The sequence below is a fragment of the Hypanus sabinus genome, chromosome 18 (assembly GCF_030144855.1).
Source record: "Hypanus sabinus isolate sHypSab1 chromosome 18, sHypSab1.hap1, whole genome shotgun sequence".
In the NCBI taxonomy this organism is placed as follows: domain Eukaryota; kingdom Metazoa; phylum Chordata; class Chondrichthyes; order Myliobatiformes; family Dasyatidae; genus Hypanus; species Hypanus sabinus.
Window position 1 is genome coordinate 17,084,780 of NC_082723.1, and position 20,601 is coordinate 17,105,380.

General features: G+C 37.0%; 1 protein-coding gene across 1 annotated transcript in view; it reads right to left on the bottom strand.

Moving 5' to 3' along the window:
• Nucleotides 1-20,601, bottom strand: part of gpr107 (G protein-coupled receptor 107) — a 135,201-nt gene that overhangs the window by 71,855 nt on the left and 42,745 nt on the right. The window contains exons 10-14 of the mRNA XM_059993731.1: nucleotides 18,353-18,428; nucleotides 17,634-17,707; nucleotides 8,976-9,093; nucleotides 5,722-5,852; nucleotides 2,347-2,390 (exon numbers count right to left, since the gene is read on the bottom strand). Coding sequence (XP_059849714.1) covers nucleotides 2,347-2,390; nucleotides 5,722-5,852; nucleotides 8,976-9,093; nucleotides 17,634-17,707; nucleotides 18,353-18,428 — 443 coding nt within the window. The remainder of the gene's footprint in view (nucleotides 1-2,346; nucleotides 2,391-5,721; nucleotides 5,853-8,975; nucleotides 9,094-17,633; nucleotides 17,708-18,352; nucleotides 18,429-20,601) is intronic.

The window sequence follows — 20,601 nt, forward strand, 5'->3', positions numbered from 1 at the left end:
ACTCCAACAAATATATGTCCAGAATCATGAAGAACTCCTTATATATTAATCCTTACAAGCCCAGGATTATTCTCGCAAATCTCCTCTGGACCTTCTCCAATGGCAACACATTCTTTCCTAAATTTGGGGCTGAAAATTGCTCACAATACTTCAAAAGTAGTCTGACCAATGCTTTATATTGCCTCAGTATTACATCCCTGCTTTTATATTTTAGCCCTCTCAAAATGAACGCCAACATTGCATTTACTTTCTTTACTACCTGATTATCCTGCAACTTAATATTTAGGGAATTCTGCACTAGGACTCCCAAGCCCCTTTGTACTTCTGATTTCTGAATGTTCATTTAGTAAATCGTCTAACCCTTTATTCCTTCTACCAAAGTGCATGACCATACAGTTCCCTACACTGCATTCCATCTGCCTATACTTGTCCATCCTCCCAATCTGTCCAAGTCCTTATGCAGACTCCCTGCCTTCCTCCCATCTTTGTTTTATCCTTACATTGAGTCACAAATCCATCAATTCTGTACTTCAGATCATTAACATATAGCATGAAAAGCAATCAACCAAACACCAACCCCTGCAAAACACTACTAGTCACCAGCAGCCAACCAGATTTTTATTCCCACTCTTTACCTCCCGCCAGTCAATCTTCTGTCTACGCTATAATCTTTCCTGTAGTACCTACAAAATGCTGGAAGAACTTAGCAGACCAGCCAGCATCTAAGGAAAAGAGTAAACAGTTGACCTATCAGATCAAGACCCTTGTCTGGCCTGGAGAGTTCCTCCAACATTTTTGTTACTTTGATTTCCAACATTTGTAGATTTTCTTGATTACCTTTCCTGTATCATACCTGTTTATTTTGTTTAGCAGTCTTGTGCAAGGCACCTTGTCAAAGGTATTCTGAAAATCCAAGTAAACAACATTTACTGACTCCCCTTTGTCTATCCTGCCGGTTATTTCCTCAAAGAATTCCAGCAATTCTTTCAGGCAAGATTTCCCCTGAAGGAAACCATGCAGACTTCCACCTATTTTATTGTGTGCCTCTAAGTACTCCAAAACCTCATCCATTGAGGTCAAGTTAACAGGCCTAACTTCCTACCTTTTGCCTCCCTCTTGCCTCAGAGTACAGCGACATTTGTGATTTTCCAGTCTTCCAGAACAGTTCCAGGATCTAGTGATTCTTAAAAGATCATAACTAATGCCTCCACAATCTCTTCAGCTACCTCTTTCAGAAGTTCATCTGGTCCAGAATCAGAATCAGACTTAATCACCAGTATATGTCGTGAAATTTGTTAACTTTAAAGGCAGCAGTACAATGAAATACATGGTAATTAAATATAGGGGGGGAAAAACTGAGTTACATTACGTATACAGTATATACAACTGCAAGAAAAAGTTTGTGAACCCTTTGCAATTACCTGTTTTTCTGCATTAATTACTCATAAAATGTGGTCTGATTTTCATCTAGGTCACAATAATAGACAAACACAATCTGCCTAAACTTATTACTTAATTTTCTCATAACTAATATTCCCTTCACTATCTACATTACCATTATTTCTCCTGCATTAGTAATTCTATTATGTTGCTCTGCACACAACTGGGAGACATTTTGAGATGCAAGTTAATTTTTTTAATTTATTTTCATTTTGTCTACTGGTGCATTGACAAACAAGCAATAAAGTAATTGAATTTATATGGAGTAGATTTTACAAGACATTCCACTGCATTCTGGATTATTAGTGTCTGGCTCTGTGCTGTATCAATGTTTTGCTTAAAATTACACTCAGTGGCCACTTAGTTAAACCTGTACACCTGCTTTTTGATGCAAATATTTAAGCAGCCGATCATGTGGTAGTAACTCAATGCTCAAAAGCTTGCAGACATGGTCAAAGGGGTCATTTGTTGTTCAGATCAAATACTGGAATGGGGAAAGAAATGTGATCTAAGTGATTGACTGTGGAATGATTGTTGGTGCCAGTATCTCTGCAACTGTTGGCCTCTTGGGATTTTCACGCATAATAGTCTCTGAAGTTTACAGAGAATGGTGTGAAAAACAAAAAAAAACTTCCAATGAGTGGCTGTTCTGTGGGCAAGAAGGCTTGTTAAGAGAGAGGTCAGAAGAGTGGCCAAACTGCTTCAAGCTAACAGGAAGCTGACATTGACTCATAAAATGTTACAACAATGCTGTGCAGAAGATGATCTTTGAACACAAAACACATCAAGCCCTTGATGTGGATGGGGTACAGCAGCAGAAGGCCACAGCAGGTTCCAATCCTGTACCTAATAAAGTGGCCACTTTATTAGTACATCTACCATTCAGATTTCGAGATTCTTCCTTACCTTTTCCATCAGTTGCTGACGCCTCTTGCAAATGTCTAATTGACCTACAAGTGCAACAATGAATAACAATGAGGATTTGCTGAGCTTGTGGAAAATACCGCATTGTCAAATCAAGCCAACTGATAAATTTAATTAAACTGTTAGGCTTATGTTGAGAGTACACAAGATTTATATGAAGGACTGAAAATACATTTTAAGTTGGAGAGCCAGCAATTTGTCAGAAATATTTTTTATGAATTAGAAGTGAGAAATTAAGCAATAAGTCTTAAGTAATTCTGGCTAAGCTTTCAACACCTTTTGCTGCTTGCATACTATTTGTTCCTAGGGTTCGCTAGAGAAACAGTCAGAGACAAAGCAACAACAAACTTTTCTCCCTCTAACCCCTTTTTGGTTGATAGTTTATTGAGATTTTCAAAAATAAAACCTTCTTCCACATGAACTCAACCTTCATGAAGAAAGGTCAAAGATGAAATGAAAATTGAAAGAACTGGAAAAGAACTTTATGCAGGAATCTGTGCCTGAACAAGAGCAAAAAAGTGTTAACATCGCCAAAATTGTCCTACTATTGAACTACTTCCATATAAAATGGGTAAGTGAAAGATAAACCTGCTGGAAGAACTCAGCACGTCAAGTAGCATCTATGAAGGCAAAGGTAAGAGCTACCTTTCAGGATCAGACCCTATACCAGAATTATATTTTCTACCAAACCTAAGGAAGCTTAGGCAAGCAGACAATTTGATGTCCTTGAAGAATTTTTTTTTTTAATTTTAATTATTCAACTCCTCCCTTTCATTCCCCAACCAGGGTTAAGGTCAGCGAACAATGATTCCTCAGGCGATACCTTCCAGATAGCCAATCTCTCCAATTATTTCACTTTCTCTACCTTGTCTGCTTGTTCTCTTTGTCTTGATTATATAGAAACAGTTAGAGCCTGAGACTTGCAGTTCGGAATTCGATCAAATGATCTGGTGCTCTGCTGTGACCAGAGAGGACCGAGGACACAAGATGCCTCATGGAAAAGTCTAGAGACAGAGTCCTGAAGAGGACTGAGAACATGAGCTACTTCATAAGAAAGACTAGAGACGGTGCAGGAGGTCATGAAGCATCAAGGCGAATACAACGGAGGTCAGTGGTCACCATCAACAGAGGCCATGGGGTCGATGATGCTCTGTGGCCAGGTCAACGGCATTCGGACCTTGTGTGGCATGTTGCTTTTCAGGGAAGGACTGAGTCAGTACAGTCTCCTTCATGCTGACGGGAGGATGTTTTTGATATTCTTAGATTTATGTGATTATTGGACTGTGCTTTATATTGGTCTCCTTCAGTTTTTGGTGTTTTCTTTCGTTGTCAATTGGTGGCCTGGGGGGGGGGGGGGGGGAATATATATAAATAAAAGAAAAATTGAGCCAAAATGATGACATCAGTTTTTCTAATTCTATTTATATAGTTTAGCCTGCTGGCATGTCCCACAGCTTTACCATTTGTATTAGACAAAACAGGATGTTTAAGGAGCCAATCAAGAAAGCTCACTGTCACCTCTTCTTTCTGAGAAGGCTGAAGAGAGCTGGACTGACCACATCGATACTCACTACTTTCTATAGATGCACCGCACAGAGCACCCTAACATGCTGCATGATCTGGGAACGGCACTGCAGCGGACAGGGAGGCTACACAACGGGTAGTCAAAACTGCCTAATGCATCACTGGCTCCAGCCTACCTGCCATCAGAACCAGAATCAGCTTTAATATCACTGGCATATGTCTTCAAATTTGATGTTTTGCAGCAGCAGTACATTGCAATATGTACATAATAAAAACAAGTTAGATAGAAACAAAGAAATTTAAATTAAACAAGTAGTGCAAAATGAAAGGGGAAAAATACTGAGATAGTGCTCCTGGGTTCATTATCTATTCAGAAATCTGATGCCATAGGGGAAGAAGGTGTTCCTGAAACACTGAGTGCGTGTCTTCAGGCTCCTGTACCTCCTTGATGGTAGCAATGAGAAGGCATGCCCTGGGTGATAGGGGTCCTTATTGATGGATGCCACCTTTTCGAGGCATCGCTGAGGAGGCTAGTGCCCATGATGGAATTGTCTGAGTTTACAACCATCTGCAGTTTTTTTTCACAATCTTATGCAGTGGCCCATCAATGCCAGACAGTAATTTAACCAGTTAGCATAGTCTCCACAGTACATCTATAGAAATTAGTAAGTGTCTTTGGTGACATACCAATTCTCCTCAAATTCGAAATGAAATATAGCCGCAGAAATGCCTTCATTGTAATTGCACCAATATTTTGGGCTCAAGGTAGATCCTCAGAGATGTTGACACCCACGAACTTGAAGCTGCTCACTCTTTCCACTTCTGATCCCTCGATAAGGACTGGTACCTGTTCCTTCAATTTACCCTTTCTTCCTAATTCCGTGGTCTTACTGAAGTTGAATACAAGGCTGTTGCTGCAAGACCACTCAACTAGCTGATCTATCTCAATCCATCACATATCCTCATCACAATTTGAAAGTCTGCCAACAATAGCTATCATCAACAAATTCAGAAATGCTATTTGAGCTGTGCTTAGCCACATAGTCATGGGTGTAGAGTAGAGCAGTGGGCTAAGCATGTATCTTTGAGGTGCACCATTATTGATTGTCGGCGAGGTGGTGATGTTATTTCCGATTCGTGCAAACTGTGGTGTCCCCATGAGGAAGTCAAAGATTCGGTTGCAGAGAGAGGTCCAGAGTCTCAGGTTTTGGAGCCTGATAATCAGAAATGAGGGTATAATTGTGTTGCACACTGAGATCTAAACAATAAACAGCAGTCTGATGTAGGTATCGTCCAGGTGATAGGCAAAGATATGTATACTGAAAGTTGCAGGAAAAAGGCCAGCATTATCATGAAGAATCCCACCTACCCTGCTCATGGACTGTTTGCTCCACTTCCATCCAGGAGGAGGATATGCAGCACCCAGGCCAGGACAACCAAACTCAAAAAATTACTTTCCCCAAGCAGTAAGGCTGATCAACACCTCCACCCACTGACCCACCTCAGTCCAATCCCACCAGTGCTACTTCAGTTCCTGTCAGGCATCTTATGTACATACGCTCCTGCACCTAGCGTCAGTTTATGTACATAAGCTCTTTCTTTCTATGTTCCCTCCACTGAAAAGTAACATTTTTTTCTCTTTCCCAATTCTGATGCAGGGCCAGGGCCTAAAGCATTTATCATTTTTTATTCCACGGATGCTGTCTGACTCACTGCTTTTTTTCCCCAACATTTTCAGTTTGACCTCCTTCCCCATCCCTTGTGCAGTTCATCATGGGCATCAGTTACACAATCACACACAAGTCTGCAACATTAAATCATGACTACACTTACCACACCACAGGGAAGAGAATAGCACCACAACACAAGAGGTCTACAAGGAAGAGGATCTCCTTCCACAGTCCATATTCAGTTGTCCCTTCTTCTGTAGACTCGATTATGATGTAAGCAACATTGGCAAGTACCTAAAAGAAGAAAGTAGTTTTGATCAAAGACAGGTGCAAAGCAATGTAAACTACACCAAATGCCCAATGAGGAACAATTAGATGAACATACACACTTGATTAAGTAGAATTATCTTTTTAAGTGTTGCTAATCATTTACTAAACAGGTGAGGTTGTGAAGGAATAGAGCAGTTAAGAGGAAATTAAACTTTGCACATGTGATACTGTATTTATTTTACCAATATTAAGCACTCCAGCTTGTTCAGCATAAATTCATCACACACTCTAATGTGTTTAGTAACAAGACAAGTCAAATCCCACAGCTCCCTCTATTGGCCTAGAGCAATATTTTATTTCCCAAACAATTTCATTTTTTAAACATGAGATTCTGCAGATGCTGGAAATCCACAGTAACACACAAGATGCTGGAGGAACTCAGCAAGTCAGGCAGCACCTATGAAGAGAAATAAACACTTGACATTTCGGGCTCAGACCCTTCATCAGTACATCATCAGTTTCATATTTCACCTGTTTCCAAATATTACTGTTGATTTAATAGTCAAATTTTGGCCACTTTTTACTGAGCACAGGGAACTGGGTTGAAATTCTACCAAATTTATTGTGTGACTTTTAAGATGGTGGGTTGGGGTGGAGGGGAAAGTATTAAAAGAAACTAACTGGTCTCTACTGCAACACCGACAGTGAGTCTAAGCAATAACTTCTTTTGATAAGCATCTTGATAACTTTACAGATCACTGGACTTTGGATATATTATCATTTCCTATTTTTCCCAAAGACATTTTGATGCTGAAAATAAAAATGTTATTGCAATTAAAATAATGATCTGCAAGTTTAAAGTTACATCACATAGTAAAGCTCCTCAGAATCTGAAGCTGCCATTTTCACAAGTTCAAATCTGGAAGTCCAGTCCATTCCTAAATTTCCCTAACTTTGCCACCTTCAAAACTGCATGCCATCCCAAAGAGGTAAAGCAAATTAAGCAAGTATCTTGCCAAAATTAAGCCTGAGTGACTGCGCTATACACATTTTGTTTTCGTTAATTACTCTTCTTCAACTAAAAGCTCACTGCACATTCGGTCATCTTCCACAGTAAGATGACTCAATTATCTAGATCGCCAATCCAGCTATTGGTGCTTTTCTTCCTGAGCCCCAAGACTGTACAGTGATAGCTTAAGCTCCAACAGCCTACCCAAATATTAGACTGATGTCAACAATTCAGTACCCATTGAATGTACAAATCTACAGTGGCTTCAGCAAAGAGTACTATTTTGACTTGAATCACTTCATGTGCAGTCAAGTGCCAACTTTCCACACTTGTCTACTTTTTGACAATAGTTTGCTAACATGCTCAGTATCGTCCTTTCCATCTTAGTGCTAATGAACTCAGATTACACCATTTACATTCCTTAATAATAAAACATCATTTCTAACCTTAACACATTTTGCTGACTTTGCACTTGTGGAAAACCTTTCCAACCTTCCATTCCCTTTACAACAGACAGGTCTAGCAAAACAACTGAAATACAAGCCAGTCAATATTAATTCTTCCTGGACTTTTAAGATTGCAATACGCGGTGTCACTCCCACTCTACTTTTCTGTGTGACACTTACAAATCGTGTGCAACCACAAAGAGACCTGGTGCACATTTGAGGAACAATACCTCATCTTCCTTCTGGGTACCTTGGACTAAACATCAACTTCTCCAACTTTTGATAACTTCCTCCTTTGTTCCTGTTTGTATGAGAACTGATCATTTTTGCTTCCCATCCTTTTTTATCCTCTTTTCTTCTTTGTTATGTACTAACTGACTGAGCAGGTCCCAGTGAGAAGACTGCAAAACATTCCAGACTAATAAATTAAACATGAACTAATGGCCCCTTATTGGCCATACTATTTCATGCTATCACAAAGATTCCCATTGTTCCAGCAATCCCCTTCAGTGAACTAAATTTGTTAGTCTTTCTGTTCTGAAGGAGGATCCCAGACCTGAAATATTAACCTTTTCATTCCACAGATCACACCTGACCTGCTGAGTTTTCCCCCTGCATCTTCTGTTTTCACTCCTTCACTTGGCTATTTGTTAAATGTATTCAATGGTCGAGTACATTTTGCTAGACCATTTCACTCATCAGGTTTCCTTCTGCAAGTTTCCTTCTCTCACAAACAATAATGAACCAGAGGGATTTTTATGATGATCTGGGTCCTTGTGGTTACCACTACTGATATTAGCATTTTATTTCAGTTCAATCTCATTAGCTTACTTTAAATATCCCATGATGTGATTTGAATTCTGGGTCAATAATTCAGGATTTTGGATTGCTCACTTTATCATGGTATGTAGACACTTTTCCTCTCATCTTTGGATTTGAGAAAAAAAGCAAGGAACTGAATTAATTGGATATTTATTTCATACAAATAACACAAAGCTATAATGGGAAGAATGAAACTATTTTATGCTGCCATAATTCCGTACTTCATTTTCCCATCCCCTTCAAATTTTCTCAAAACCTCAACTTCACCCGAGAAGTCTTTAGTCAGTATTTAATTTAGAAATAAATTTCTGGTCAAAGCCCAGTCCAGCTACTGGTCAATTTTGCCAACAAACAACTGAAAAGCAAAAGGAAAACTATAGGTGCAGAAATATAAATAAAGATGCTGCATGGACACGAGAGACTGCAGATACTGGAAATCTTGAGACACACACACACACTACTGGATGGATTCAGGAGATCAGGCAGTTTCTATGGAGGAAAATAAGCAGTTGACACTTCAGGCTATGACCCTTCATTAGGACTTGGCCCAAAACGTCGAATGTTTATTTCCCTCTTTAGATGCTGCCTGACCTGCTGAATCCCCCCCAACGTTTTGTGCTGTGCGTGTTTCTCAAAATACTGCCAGGCCTGCCAACTATTTCTTGTGCCTACTACCTTTATTGCTAAAACACAACTTGCATTGCATTCTCCTCCCTAAGTATCCAGTAAGAAGGTTGTAATAGCAGAGACCTAATTACATATCATAGGACAATCTGATTTGGATAGATGCAATCATTACAAGCTAAATATTTGATGGAAATGTGCAATGAATATTTCAAAAAGGACATCAGTAATTAGGATTTTCTGTACCTGGAGTGGAATAACTATCATAAAGATTTTCTTGTCTTTATCTGATAGGATGTGTTTAACAAAGGCCCAGCCAGTTCCTATCAGTGCAATCGTAATGAACAACAGGGCGCCTTTCAACCTTAAAATACAAAAGGCATCATTAACAAAGAGGACAAAACAAGGACAGTCAATGGCAAAGGTACATTACCCAGATTCTTGATGAAAATTATAGCTGTCACCACAAAATGAGTCAGAAACCGAGCTTTATACCTTGCACATTTAAGTGCTCAGTTTTATTCATGGGAATTATTGAAGATATTAATCCAATGCTATATTTTAATACCAAACACCGAAGCAACCAGAACCCTCATATTAAATAGAAAGTGATTTTAAGAAGCTTGCATTTTTACAGAACTTTATCTCATTATCTAAATATTTCAAGCACTTAACTCTTAAAATTGAGAGCTCACAAATGGTTAGCCCAAAGGGTCAAAAATCAAAAGATTTGTAATTTACAATCAATATTTTGAATCCAATATTCAAAGTTGCTGACAACATATCAGTCTCTGCTAAGAGGGAGGATCCATTTTCACATCAATACTGAAACTGACAGCAAGTATGTCTGAGAGAGTATCATAGGATGATTTATTCAGTTCCTCTGTGGTGTTAGTCTAAGTGCTTCACTGCAGCAGTTGGTAACGTGGATAAGATACATAACACAAGAAAAGCTGCAGGCACTGGAGATCCAGAGCAACACACACAAAATGCTGGAGGCTGTATCAATGGAAGGAATAAACCAAGCAGTGAACATTTCGGGTCAATACCCTTCAGCAGAACTGGAAAGGAAGGGAAAAGAAAGCAGAATAAGGTGGAGGGAGGGGAAGGAAGTGATAGGTGAACCCAGGTGGGTGGAATGAATTAAGAAGCTGAGAGCTGATAGGTGGAAAAGGTAAAGGGCTGGAGAATAAGGAATCTGAGTGTGACCTCACTGTGGAAGTAGAGGAGGTCATGGACTGACATGTTGGAATGGGCAAGGGGATTGGAACTAAAATGATTGACCACTGGAAAATCTTGTTTTTTTTTTGAATGGAGCGAAGGTAGTCGACCTTCAACGGAAGAAGGAGCAAGCCCCCAATCTACATCAGGTCACACCAATTTAAAGGAGGCTGCAGAAGGAGAACAGGATACATAGACAGATTTGCGGAAGTGTTGCCTCACCTGGAGAGACTGTTTGGGGCCCTGAATGGAGATGAGGGAGGAGGTAAATGAGAAGGTACAACACTTCTTCCATTTGCAGTGAGAAGCGCCAAGAGGGAGACTAATGGAGAAAGATAAAAGGTTTAAGGGTTGAGGAATCATGGAAGGAGCAATCCCTGAGGGAAAACTGGGGTGGGGGGGTAAAGATGTGTTTGGTGATAGAGTTCTGATGAAGATGGGGGACGTTGCTGCGAATGATGTGCCGGACACGAAGGTTCATGGGGTCATCACCTCTGTCCATGATGAGGCCACTTTCAGGTTGGACGAGCAACACGTCATATTATGTATTTATATAGAGAAGCAGCATAGAACTGGCCCTTCCAGCCCAACAAGTTGTGCCTCACAGCAACCCACCTATTTAAACCTTACTAACCGGTACATCTTTTGACTGTGGGAGGAAATCAGAGCATCTGGAGGAAACCCACACGGTCAAAGGAAGAACATACAAACTCCTTACAGACTGGAATTGAACAACATTCCGCTAATTGCTATGTTACCATTGTGTCCCAAGGAAAAATGCTCTTTAGGTAGCCTTCAAAGTGATGGCAAGGACATCGATTTCTCTCACTTCTGATCATTTTTTCCCCTCTTCTTTAATTCCCCATTCTGGCACCCCCTTGTCTCTTCTCTTCTCACTGGCCTACCATCTTCACCAGTGCCTTTCCCCTTCCTTCCCTTTCTCCCACAGTCCACTCTCCTCTCCTATCACAATCCTCCTTCGAGCCCTTTATCTTTTCTACTTACCATCTCCCAGTTTCTTACTTCAGCCCACCTCCCCAACACACCTGGCCAGTCTCAGCTGAAATGTTGACTATTTATTCATTTCCAGATGCTGCCTGACTAGTTGAGATCCTCCAGTATTTTGTGTGTTGGTAAAGTACATAATCTATTATCCTTTCAAAAGAATAAATGATCTTGGCCAATTTAACAACTGGAACTCAGTTTTAACAAGCTTTCACACTGACTTCCTACCAAATCAAACAGAAGTGACTTATACTCCATTGGCATTATATGATTTGCACTGGCATTTATATTTCTTACTATGCATCAGGAGGAAACATAAGGCAGGTCACCAAGGTCAAATAGAGAGAATAAAAACACAAAATGTTGGCTGAACTTAGCAGGCCAGACAGCATCTATGGGAGGAGGTAGTGACAATGTTTCGGGCCGAAACCCTTCATCTCTTGCAAACCTTTTGTCAGAACTCAACAGGTTAATTCTTTCTAAATCTTTTTATTAATTTTTAAGCAAACATAAATGAAACATGAATACAAAGTGTTTGAAAGTACATAGTTGATAGTTTAAGTAGACATTCAAATATATAATCAATATATATAGCCACCCAAGCTCATAGTATTTATGAACAAAAGAAATAAAAAGAAAAAAAAAACCAAAAAAAAAGAAAAAAAAACACTAACCAACAATGGGCCATTGCATAATGTTAGATACATACAGTAGTGCCAATAACTCTGAACCTCCATCCAATAATTAAGGATAATAAAAGTGAGATTTAGGAAAAGACAATTTAACTCATATGAAAATGTTGAATAAATGGTCTCCAAGTTTCTTCAAATTTAACTGAAGGATCAAAAACAACACTTCTAATTTTTTCTAAGCTCAAACAAGAGATAGTTTGAGAAAATCACTGAAATATAGTTGGAGGATTAATTTCTTTCCAATTCAATAAAATAGATCTTCTAGCCATTAATGTAACAAATGTAATCATTCGTCGAGATGAAGAGGATAAACGACTATTATCCACCATTGGTAAACCAAAAATTGCAGTAATAGGATGCGGTTGGAAATTGATATTCAGAACTCTTGAAATAATACTGAAAATATCTTTCCAGTAATTTTGTAAACAAGGGCAAGACCAAAACATATGGGTCAATGAAGCAACATTAGAATGACATCTGTCACAGGTTGGATTAACATGAGAATAAAACCAAGCAAGTTTATCCTTAGACATATGAGCTCTAGGTACCACCTTAAATTGTATTAGGGCATGTTTAGCACAAATAGAGGATGAATTGACTAATAGTAAAATTTTCTCCCACTGCTCAGTGGATATAAGACAATGAACTTCTTCCCATTCCTTCTTAATTTTTTGTGATACTTCTGGCAGTATTTTCATGATCATATTATAAATGACAGCTACTAAACCCTTTTGACAAGGATTCAGAGCTAAAATTCTTTCCGTAATGTCCAATGGACATAGTTTCGGAAAAGACTGTATCTCATTATACAAAAAATTCCTAACTTGCAAATATCTAAAAAATGGGCTTTAGGTAAATTATATTTATTAGATAGCGTTATGTCCTTTGAACAGCTATCATCCAAAAACAAATCACAAAAACATGTTATATCTTTTGTTTTCCATAAAAGAAAAGCTTGATCCATAAAAGAGGGCTGAAAAAAATAGTTAGATATTATAGGGCATGATAAAATAAACTTATTCAAACCAAAAAATTTACGAAATTGAAACCAAATTCGCAATGTATATTTGACTATAGGATTAGTTATTTGCTTATTCAATTTAGATAAAGAAAAAGGAAGTGAAAATCCTAAAATTGAAAACAATGAAAAGTCTTGTACAGATTTACATTCCAAATTTACCCATTGTGGGCAAGCAGCTGTAGTCGATTCTTGTGTCCAAAATATTAAATATCGTATATTAACTGCCCAATAGTAAAATCTCAAGTTTGGCAAAGTCAAACCGCCCTCCTTCTTAGGCTTCTGTAAATATTTTTTGCCTAGTCTGGGATTTTTATTCTGCCACTGATAAGAAGATATTTTGGAGTCAATAATATCAAAAAAAGATTTAGGAATAAAAATTGATAATGCTTGAAATAAATATAAGAATTTGGGTAAAACCATCATCTTAATAGCATTAATTCGACCAACCAATGACAAAGATAGTGGAGACCACCTGGTAGCAAGTTGCTTAATTTGGTCAATTAAGGGTAAAAAATTGGCTTTAGATAAATCTTTATGTTTTTTAGTAATTTTAATACCTAAATAAGTAAAATAATCTGTAACAACTTTAAATGGTAAATGTTTATAAATTGGAACTTGCATATTTAATGGAAATAATTCGCTCTTATTAAAATTCAATTTATAACCAGAAAAGTTACTAAACAAGGACGAAATAGCAGGAATAGATCTCTCAGGGTCAGATATGTATAGTAACAAATCATCAGCATATAATGATAACTTATACGTCCCCTCCCCTCGAGTAATACCCAAAATATTAGGTGATTCATGAATGGTTTTAGCCAAAAGTTCCAAAGTAATGTCAAATAGTAAAGGACTTAAAGGACAACCTTGCCTTGTACCACGGAATAACTGAAAAAAAGGAGATCTTTGATTATTGGTAAAAACCGAAGCCAAGGGTTTATAGTATATTAATTTAATCCATGATATAAATTTTGAACTAAAATTAAAATGCTCCAACGTATTAAATAAATATGGCCATTCAACTCTATCAAATGCTTTTTCAGCATCTAAAGAAATGACACATTCTGGTATTTTGGGTGAAGGAGTATAAATAATATTAATTAATTTTCTGATGTTAAAAGATGAATAGCGATTTTTAATAAATCCAGTCTGATCTTCAGAAATGATTCGAGGTAATATATTTTCTAATCTAGTAGCCAAAATTTTACTAAAAATCTTAAAATCAAGGATATAGGCCAATAGGATGCACATTCAATAGGGTCTTTATCCTTTTTAAGAATTAAAGAAATAGAAGCTTTATAAAAAGATTGTGGCAATTTGCCTATAATTAACGCATCTTTAAAAATTTTACAAAGCCAAGGAGAAAGTATAGAGGAAAAAGATTTTAAAAATTCTGCAGAATAACCATCTGGACCAGAAGCTTTACCGGAATTCATTGAAAAAATAGCCTTTTTTATTTCAGTTTCCGTGATAGGTGTATCTAAGAATACACTATCCTCTACTGTTAATTTTGGAATATTCAATTTTCTTAAAAATTCATCTATTATAGAAGAATCCTCAGCAAATTCTGATTGATATAAGGAATTATAAAAATCTTGAAAGGCTTTATTTATCTCTTTATGGTCGATCGTCAGAGTGCCATCTTGTTTACGAATCCTAGTAATCTGTCATTTAACCGAAGCAGTTTTCAATTGATTAGCCAATAATTTACCAGACTTATCTCCATATACACAAAACTGGGTTCTAGATTTAATTAACTGATTTTCAATCAAAGAGGATAATAACAAACTATGCTCCATTTGGAGTTCCACTCTTTCTTTATAAAGTTCTTTGCTGGGGGTCACTGAATAAATCTTATCTATTGCTTTGATTTTATCAACCAATGTTAATATTTTAGAATTAGTTCATTTCCTAACTCCAGCAGAGTATGAAATAATCTGTCCACGATTAAATGCTTTAAAAGTGTCCCATAAAACTCCACTAGAGATCTCTGCTGTAGAATTTGTTGAGAAAAACAAATCAATTTGTTGTTTGATAAAATTAACAAAGTCTAAGTCCTGCAATAAAATAGAGTTGAACCTCCAAGATTTAGCATTAATAGATGAATCCATTATCTTAATAGATAACTTAAAAGGTGAATGATCAGAAATGGTAATAGAGTTATATTTACAATCAATAACATCTGTAAGTAAATGGTGATCAATGAAAAAGTAATCAATTCTTGAATAATTATGATAAACATGAGAAAAGTATGAAAACTCTTTGTCATTGGGGTGTAAAAAATGCCAAATTTCGAAAATTGCTGAATCAACCATAAAAGAATTAATAAGAGGCCGATTTATTTGGAAGAGCTTGGGTGGGCTTGGATCTATCCATCGAAGGGTTTAAACAACAGTTAAAATCCCCACCCATTATCAGCCTGTACTGATTCAAATTGGGAAAGGATGTAAATAGACACTTAAATTCAGGACAATCAGTGTTTGGAGCATAAACATTAACTAAAACAACTTTTTGATTAAAAAGTAGACCAGTAATAAGCAAAAATCTACCTTGTGGGTCTGAAATTGTTTCATGGTGTATAAAGGAGGTTGAAGAACCTATAAAAATGGAAGCACCTCTTACTTTGGCTTGAGAATTCGAGTGATATTGTTAGCCTTCCAAAACCTAAAAAAGCGTTGACTATCCACCCTCCTTACATGAATCTCTTGTACAAAGATAACATTAGCATTCATTCTATGGAATACTTTGAATATTTTTTTTCCATTTGATCGGATGATTTAAACCATTAGTATTCCAAGAAACAAAATTAATAACCCTATCCATATTGACAATATTTATTACAATTAACACATAAGGTTAAAAAAAAGATGAACTCATGAATCCGGAAGAGGGAAGTAAGTTCAAGGAGGAACCGGAAGTCACGGCACTGCAACCATTTTTGTAGTTTCATATGAGCCCATGAAGTGAAACTAAGCATAAAGCAAGCAAAAAGAAAAGAAAGAAGAAAAATCCCCCTCCCTCCACCCTCAAAACCCCAGGAAAAAAGCCAAAAAGAGGCAAGCAAGCAATCTAACACTAAAATTACCCCCATGTCTCAAGACGGCGACTCAAACACAAAAAAGTTGAATAAAAGATACAAACCACACATATTATAAGAAAGGGTTGGTATAACAAAAATTAAAATATAAAATTAGTATTATATATATATAAAAAACAAAAGGATTTAGAAAAAAAATTAAAATGATAAAACCCATTAATGAATATTATTGAATTAGTGGTTTAAAAGAAAGTTTGAAACTTATTCAAACACATCAAAACGGATGTGACGTTCCAAGCACTAAGGTCTTTCGGGAAGAAGAAATGACATTTTATTTTTTTTTAAAAATCTTAATATTTAAATGTTAAAAATATTAAAAAGTGTATACGAACTTAAAAGAAAACCCTAATAAATTACTTTCAAAACTAACAGATTAATAATATGAAAAAATAACAAACTCAGAATAAACCAAAAACGGACTTTTACCATGTATAAAAAATACATGTAAGCCATACATAAAACAAAACATCAGTTTATAAAAGATCCAAATCTATAAACTAATTATTACATTAGTCAACCCGATAAAATGTTATTCTTCAAGAAATCTTTGAGCATCCGCTGGAGATTTGAACAGCCGATAAGTTCCGTCTTGGAGAGTAACTCTCAAATGTGCTGGAAATAACAGCGCTTGCTTGTAGTCTTTCTTATGAATTTCCGACATAACCGATTTAAAAGCCATTCTTGCCCTTAAAACTTCGGGACTGTAGTCTTCCAGAATACGGAATTTAAAATCTTGAAAGCTGATCAAACCCTTTTTCCTTGCAGCCCGAATCAAACGCTCTTTGGTATGAGGATAATGGATCCGGAGAATTACTTGTCGTGGTTTCAAACTTGAACCTGAATGAAAACGAGAAATGCGATGTGCACGGTCGATTATTAGAGGGGAATCCAGTACTTCTGAGCCAAAAACATCCATTAAAAATTTGGAAAAAAACACAGTGAGATCGCCATTCTCAAATTTTTCCGGAATCCCAATTAACCGAAGATTTTGTCTTCGAGAGCGGTTTTCAAGATCAGTGATTTTAGATTCATAACGATCCATCTGTTGAGAAGTCAATGTTTGCTGTTGTTACAAAGTTTCATTTATATGATCTCTCTGGCGAGCGGCTTCTTCAAGAACTAAAATACTTGCTTGTTGTTTTTGTGACTGCAGTGTAAGTGCTTGAAGTTTTGCGTCAAATGTCTTTAAAATTTCATCGAACGTAGAAAGCTTTGCGGTTAATTTACTCTCCAGTTTTCCAAGTCTGTCGTCCATAAGATTCGCAATTGCTTCTAAAGTTACCGGTTCTTTCGTCTGTTTCGATCCCTTTGCTTTAGACATTTCAGCGAGTTGAAAATGATTCAAACAGTTGAAAAAAATTTCATATGTTTAAAGCCCTTTAGAACAGGTACAAAAAGATTAATTAGGGGGTGTTTGTAGGTTAAAAAAAAGTGAAAGGATTGGAGCAAAGCCTAAAACCACTTCACTCCATAAGTGCCATCTTGAGACCTCCAGGTTAATTCTAATAAAGGATTTGGTTCATGAAATATTGAACCATCTTTTTTCCCTGCCAGGTGTTACAGAATTTTTCATGTACTGTCAATAACTATGTTTCTTTGCAATACAAACCAATATGCTCACCATTCAAAAATTTAGAATGCAATTATTCAGGAAATTTAAATTAATTGCACTTATTGACCCAAGTCAATCAGAATAACAAAGTACAAATAAAATTTTACATGATAACATTTCTTCTTTGGGTTTTCTCTGCTTCTGATGTGTGTAAGCTTGCATACAACAATCACCTAGCACATGAAAACACAGCTCCTCTGGGTCCTGTGCCTATTAAGTATATTCCATTTATGCAAGGCAATAAGAAACCACTTACAAATGTGTTATGTAGTACACCACAGCCCAACCCTCGATAGGGTAACCCTGAGTTGAAATAAAGTGATAATCAATCTGTTGAGAGAGAGAAAAAAATAATTTATTTTAAGACCATAAGACACAGGAGCAGAATTACACCATTTACCTAAACAATGACATCTGAAAGAAATACTGAATGCTTTTAATATACATTTTTGTGAGGAAAATCTCTGTCAAAACTCTCCCAATTCTATTGATAGTATTATTGATTCTACTGACAGATTCTATTGATAGATGAACAAAGTAACTTTATTCAAAAGCAAGTATATTGGATGCCTCAATTAAGTTATAATTCAGTTCTGATTCAAGATCACTGTTGATTTATGCCTCCTTTTGATAATGCCTGACCGGCATTTCCTGTTCTTATGGGTCTTGGGTAGAGACACAATTAATGGAAATAAACAAATCAACTCCAGGCTGTATCTTCTTGCTAACAAAGCAAATAACTTTTAAAGGTAAAATCTTTACTCTTCCAAATCCTCAAATTTGTATCATTAAGAGAAAGAACTTACCAATAAAGTACTTAAGGGGAAAAGCCCAACATTATATACAAAATGACAGCTTGTTATCTATAACAAATCTGTTAAAAAGCACATGTTAAACAATTCAGAAACTGATTTTATTTGGAGGGAATATAACCTTCATCATTATTTCAACAGTACTGTGATATAGGTGACTTACTGCATGGAAAACCAACGAAAGGGACTTTGTAAATGCTAGCGCACCCATCAGCCAGTGGATCTTGAACACATCATTGCTAAATAAAAAGAATGCATATGGTGAATAATGATCAGAAAACGAATGTCTAGCCAACACCAGATTATTTCACATTCACAATGCCTGTTCATGACAAGCAGGATCATGACGTCCAAGTTTATAGCTCCCTGAAAGTGGCTGCACAGGTTGTTAGGGTGATTATCAAAGCATATGGCATGCTTGCCTTTACTAGTCGAGGCATTGAGTTCAAAAGTCAGGAAGCTGTGTTGTAGTTTTTAAAAACTCAATTTAGGCCACACCTTAAGTATTGCATAATGTGCTGGCCACCCCACTACAGGAAAGATGTTAGGGCTTTGGAGAGGGTGCAGAAGTGATCTACCAGAATGCAGCTTGGATTAGAGGGCATGTGCTTTAACGAGCGATTGAACAAACTTGAGCTGTTTTCTCTGGAGCAGCAGAGACTGAGGGCAGATCTGATGGAGGTTTACAAGATTAAGGGAAGCACAGATGGAGTAGACAGGGGCAAAATCTCCAACACCAGAGGGAATGCATTTAAGGCGAGAGGGGATAAGTTCAAAGGAGATGTGAGGGGCAAGTTTCTTTTAAAAACAGAGTGTGGTTGGTGCCTGAAATGCACTGCTGTGGGTGGCGGATACATTAGAGATTTCTCAGAAAGACTTAAATAAGCATGTGAAGGTGAGAGAAATGGAAGGATATGGGCATTATCTTCACAGAAAGGATTTGTTTAGTTGGTCATTTGATTGCTGATTTAATACTGTCCTTGATTCTATATATAGTGAACATCAATATAAATATTTGATTCTACATACAGATTCCCACATACGTTATCTATGCAACTACTGTACATGTATGAAATACCATTAAGTACTGGGGGCAAAATGTCTTAACCTTCAAATTTGGATTTATGTACATTTTAGTATTAAATTTCCTTCAAAATTCACTTCATATGTTTATGACACTTACCAAGGTACAATTTTGCAAACTTACCTCTAATTTCTCTATCACTCACTGTGTCCATATATTCTTTAAACAACAGAGCAGAATGAAGCTTTACCATGGGAGTAGATCAATGAAAACGTAGTGAAATGATTTCAGTGTTAAAGTGAAGTTTGGATAGGTACCTGGATAGTAGGGGGGTGGAGGGCTATGGTCCTAGGGCAGGTCAATGGGAATAGACAGCTTAAACGGTTTCAGCATGGACCACAGGGCCTTTTTCTGTGCCATACTTTTCTATGACTCTATAACTGATCACATACTGCTATCAACAAATTGATGGCATATATAGCAAAATTATTTCATCCAGAGCAGATCAGAGCCAGTTTGTAAAATTCTTAATCTAAACATGATCTGTTATCCAAAATGTAATTAGGCAAGTCTGTGAAATTGAAAAATTGTTATGATATTGCATTTACTATTCTAGCCCAAATGCACCTTGCCTATACATGCTCTTTAACATTAAAATACATTAAACAGATGAAAGAGTGAGGCACATTGCCAGGAATATCAATATTAAAAATAAGTGATACTGTAGGGTATTTTCCAGGGGAAATATTTTTTATGAAAATGACAAGTAATTTAGGGGGGAAAAAATCTAAAACCCACGGAGGCAACTACACTTCAGTAGCCTATTAACAAAGACTTGATATTGCAAATTGCTAAAAGCAAATACTCCTGGAAAAGCCTTGCAGATAGGCCTAGTAATGGCAACAGATATTGCAGTCCCAGGGGTCACTCCCTGCCTTACATTTAATTAGTAATTTATTAATTTACTGGACAGCACTTTAAGATCATACACCATACCTCATAATTCTAGTAAACCACAAAAAACCCTCCTCCTATCCACCTCATTAATACAGCTTGTTGTAGCTCACTGCAAACTTAGAAATATCAAGGTACCAAATTCAAAACAGAATGATTTAATCAAACATTTACAGAATCTAATTATGAAATTGGGTCCTGAATGCTTTATTTGGCCAAATCTAATAAATCTGATTGTAATAGTATAACCCTGATTGTTGCAGCTATATAGTACCCTGGTCAGACCCCACTTGGAGTACTGTGCTCAGTTCTGGTCGCCTCACTGCAGGAAGGATGTGGAAGCCATAGAAAGGGTACAGAGGAGATTTACAAGGAAGATGCGTGGATTGGGGAGCATGTCTTATGAAAACAGGTTGAGTGAACTCAGCCTTTTC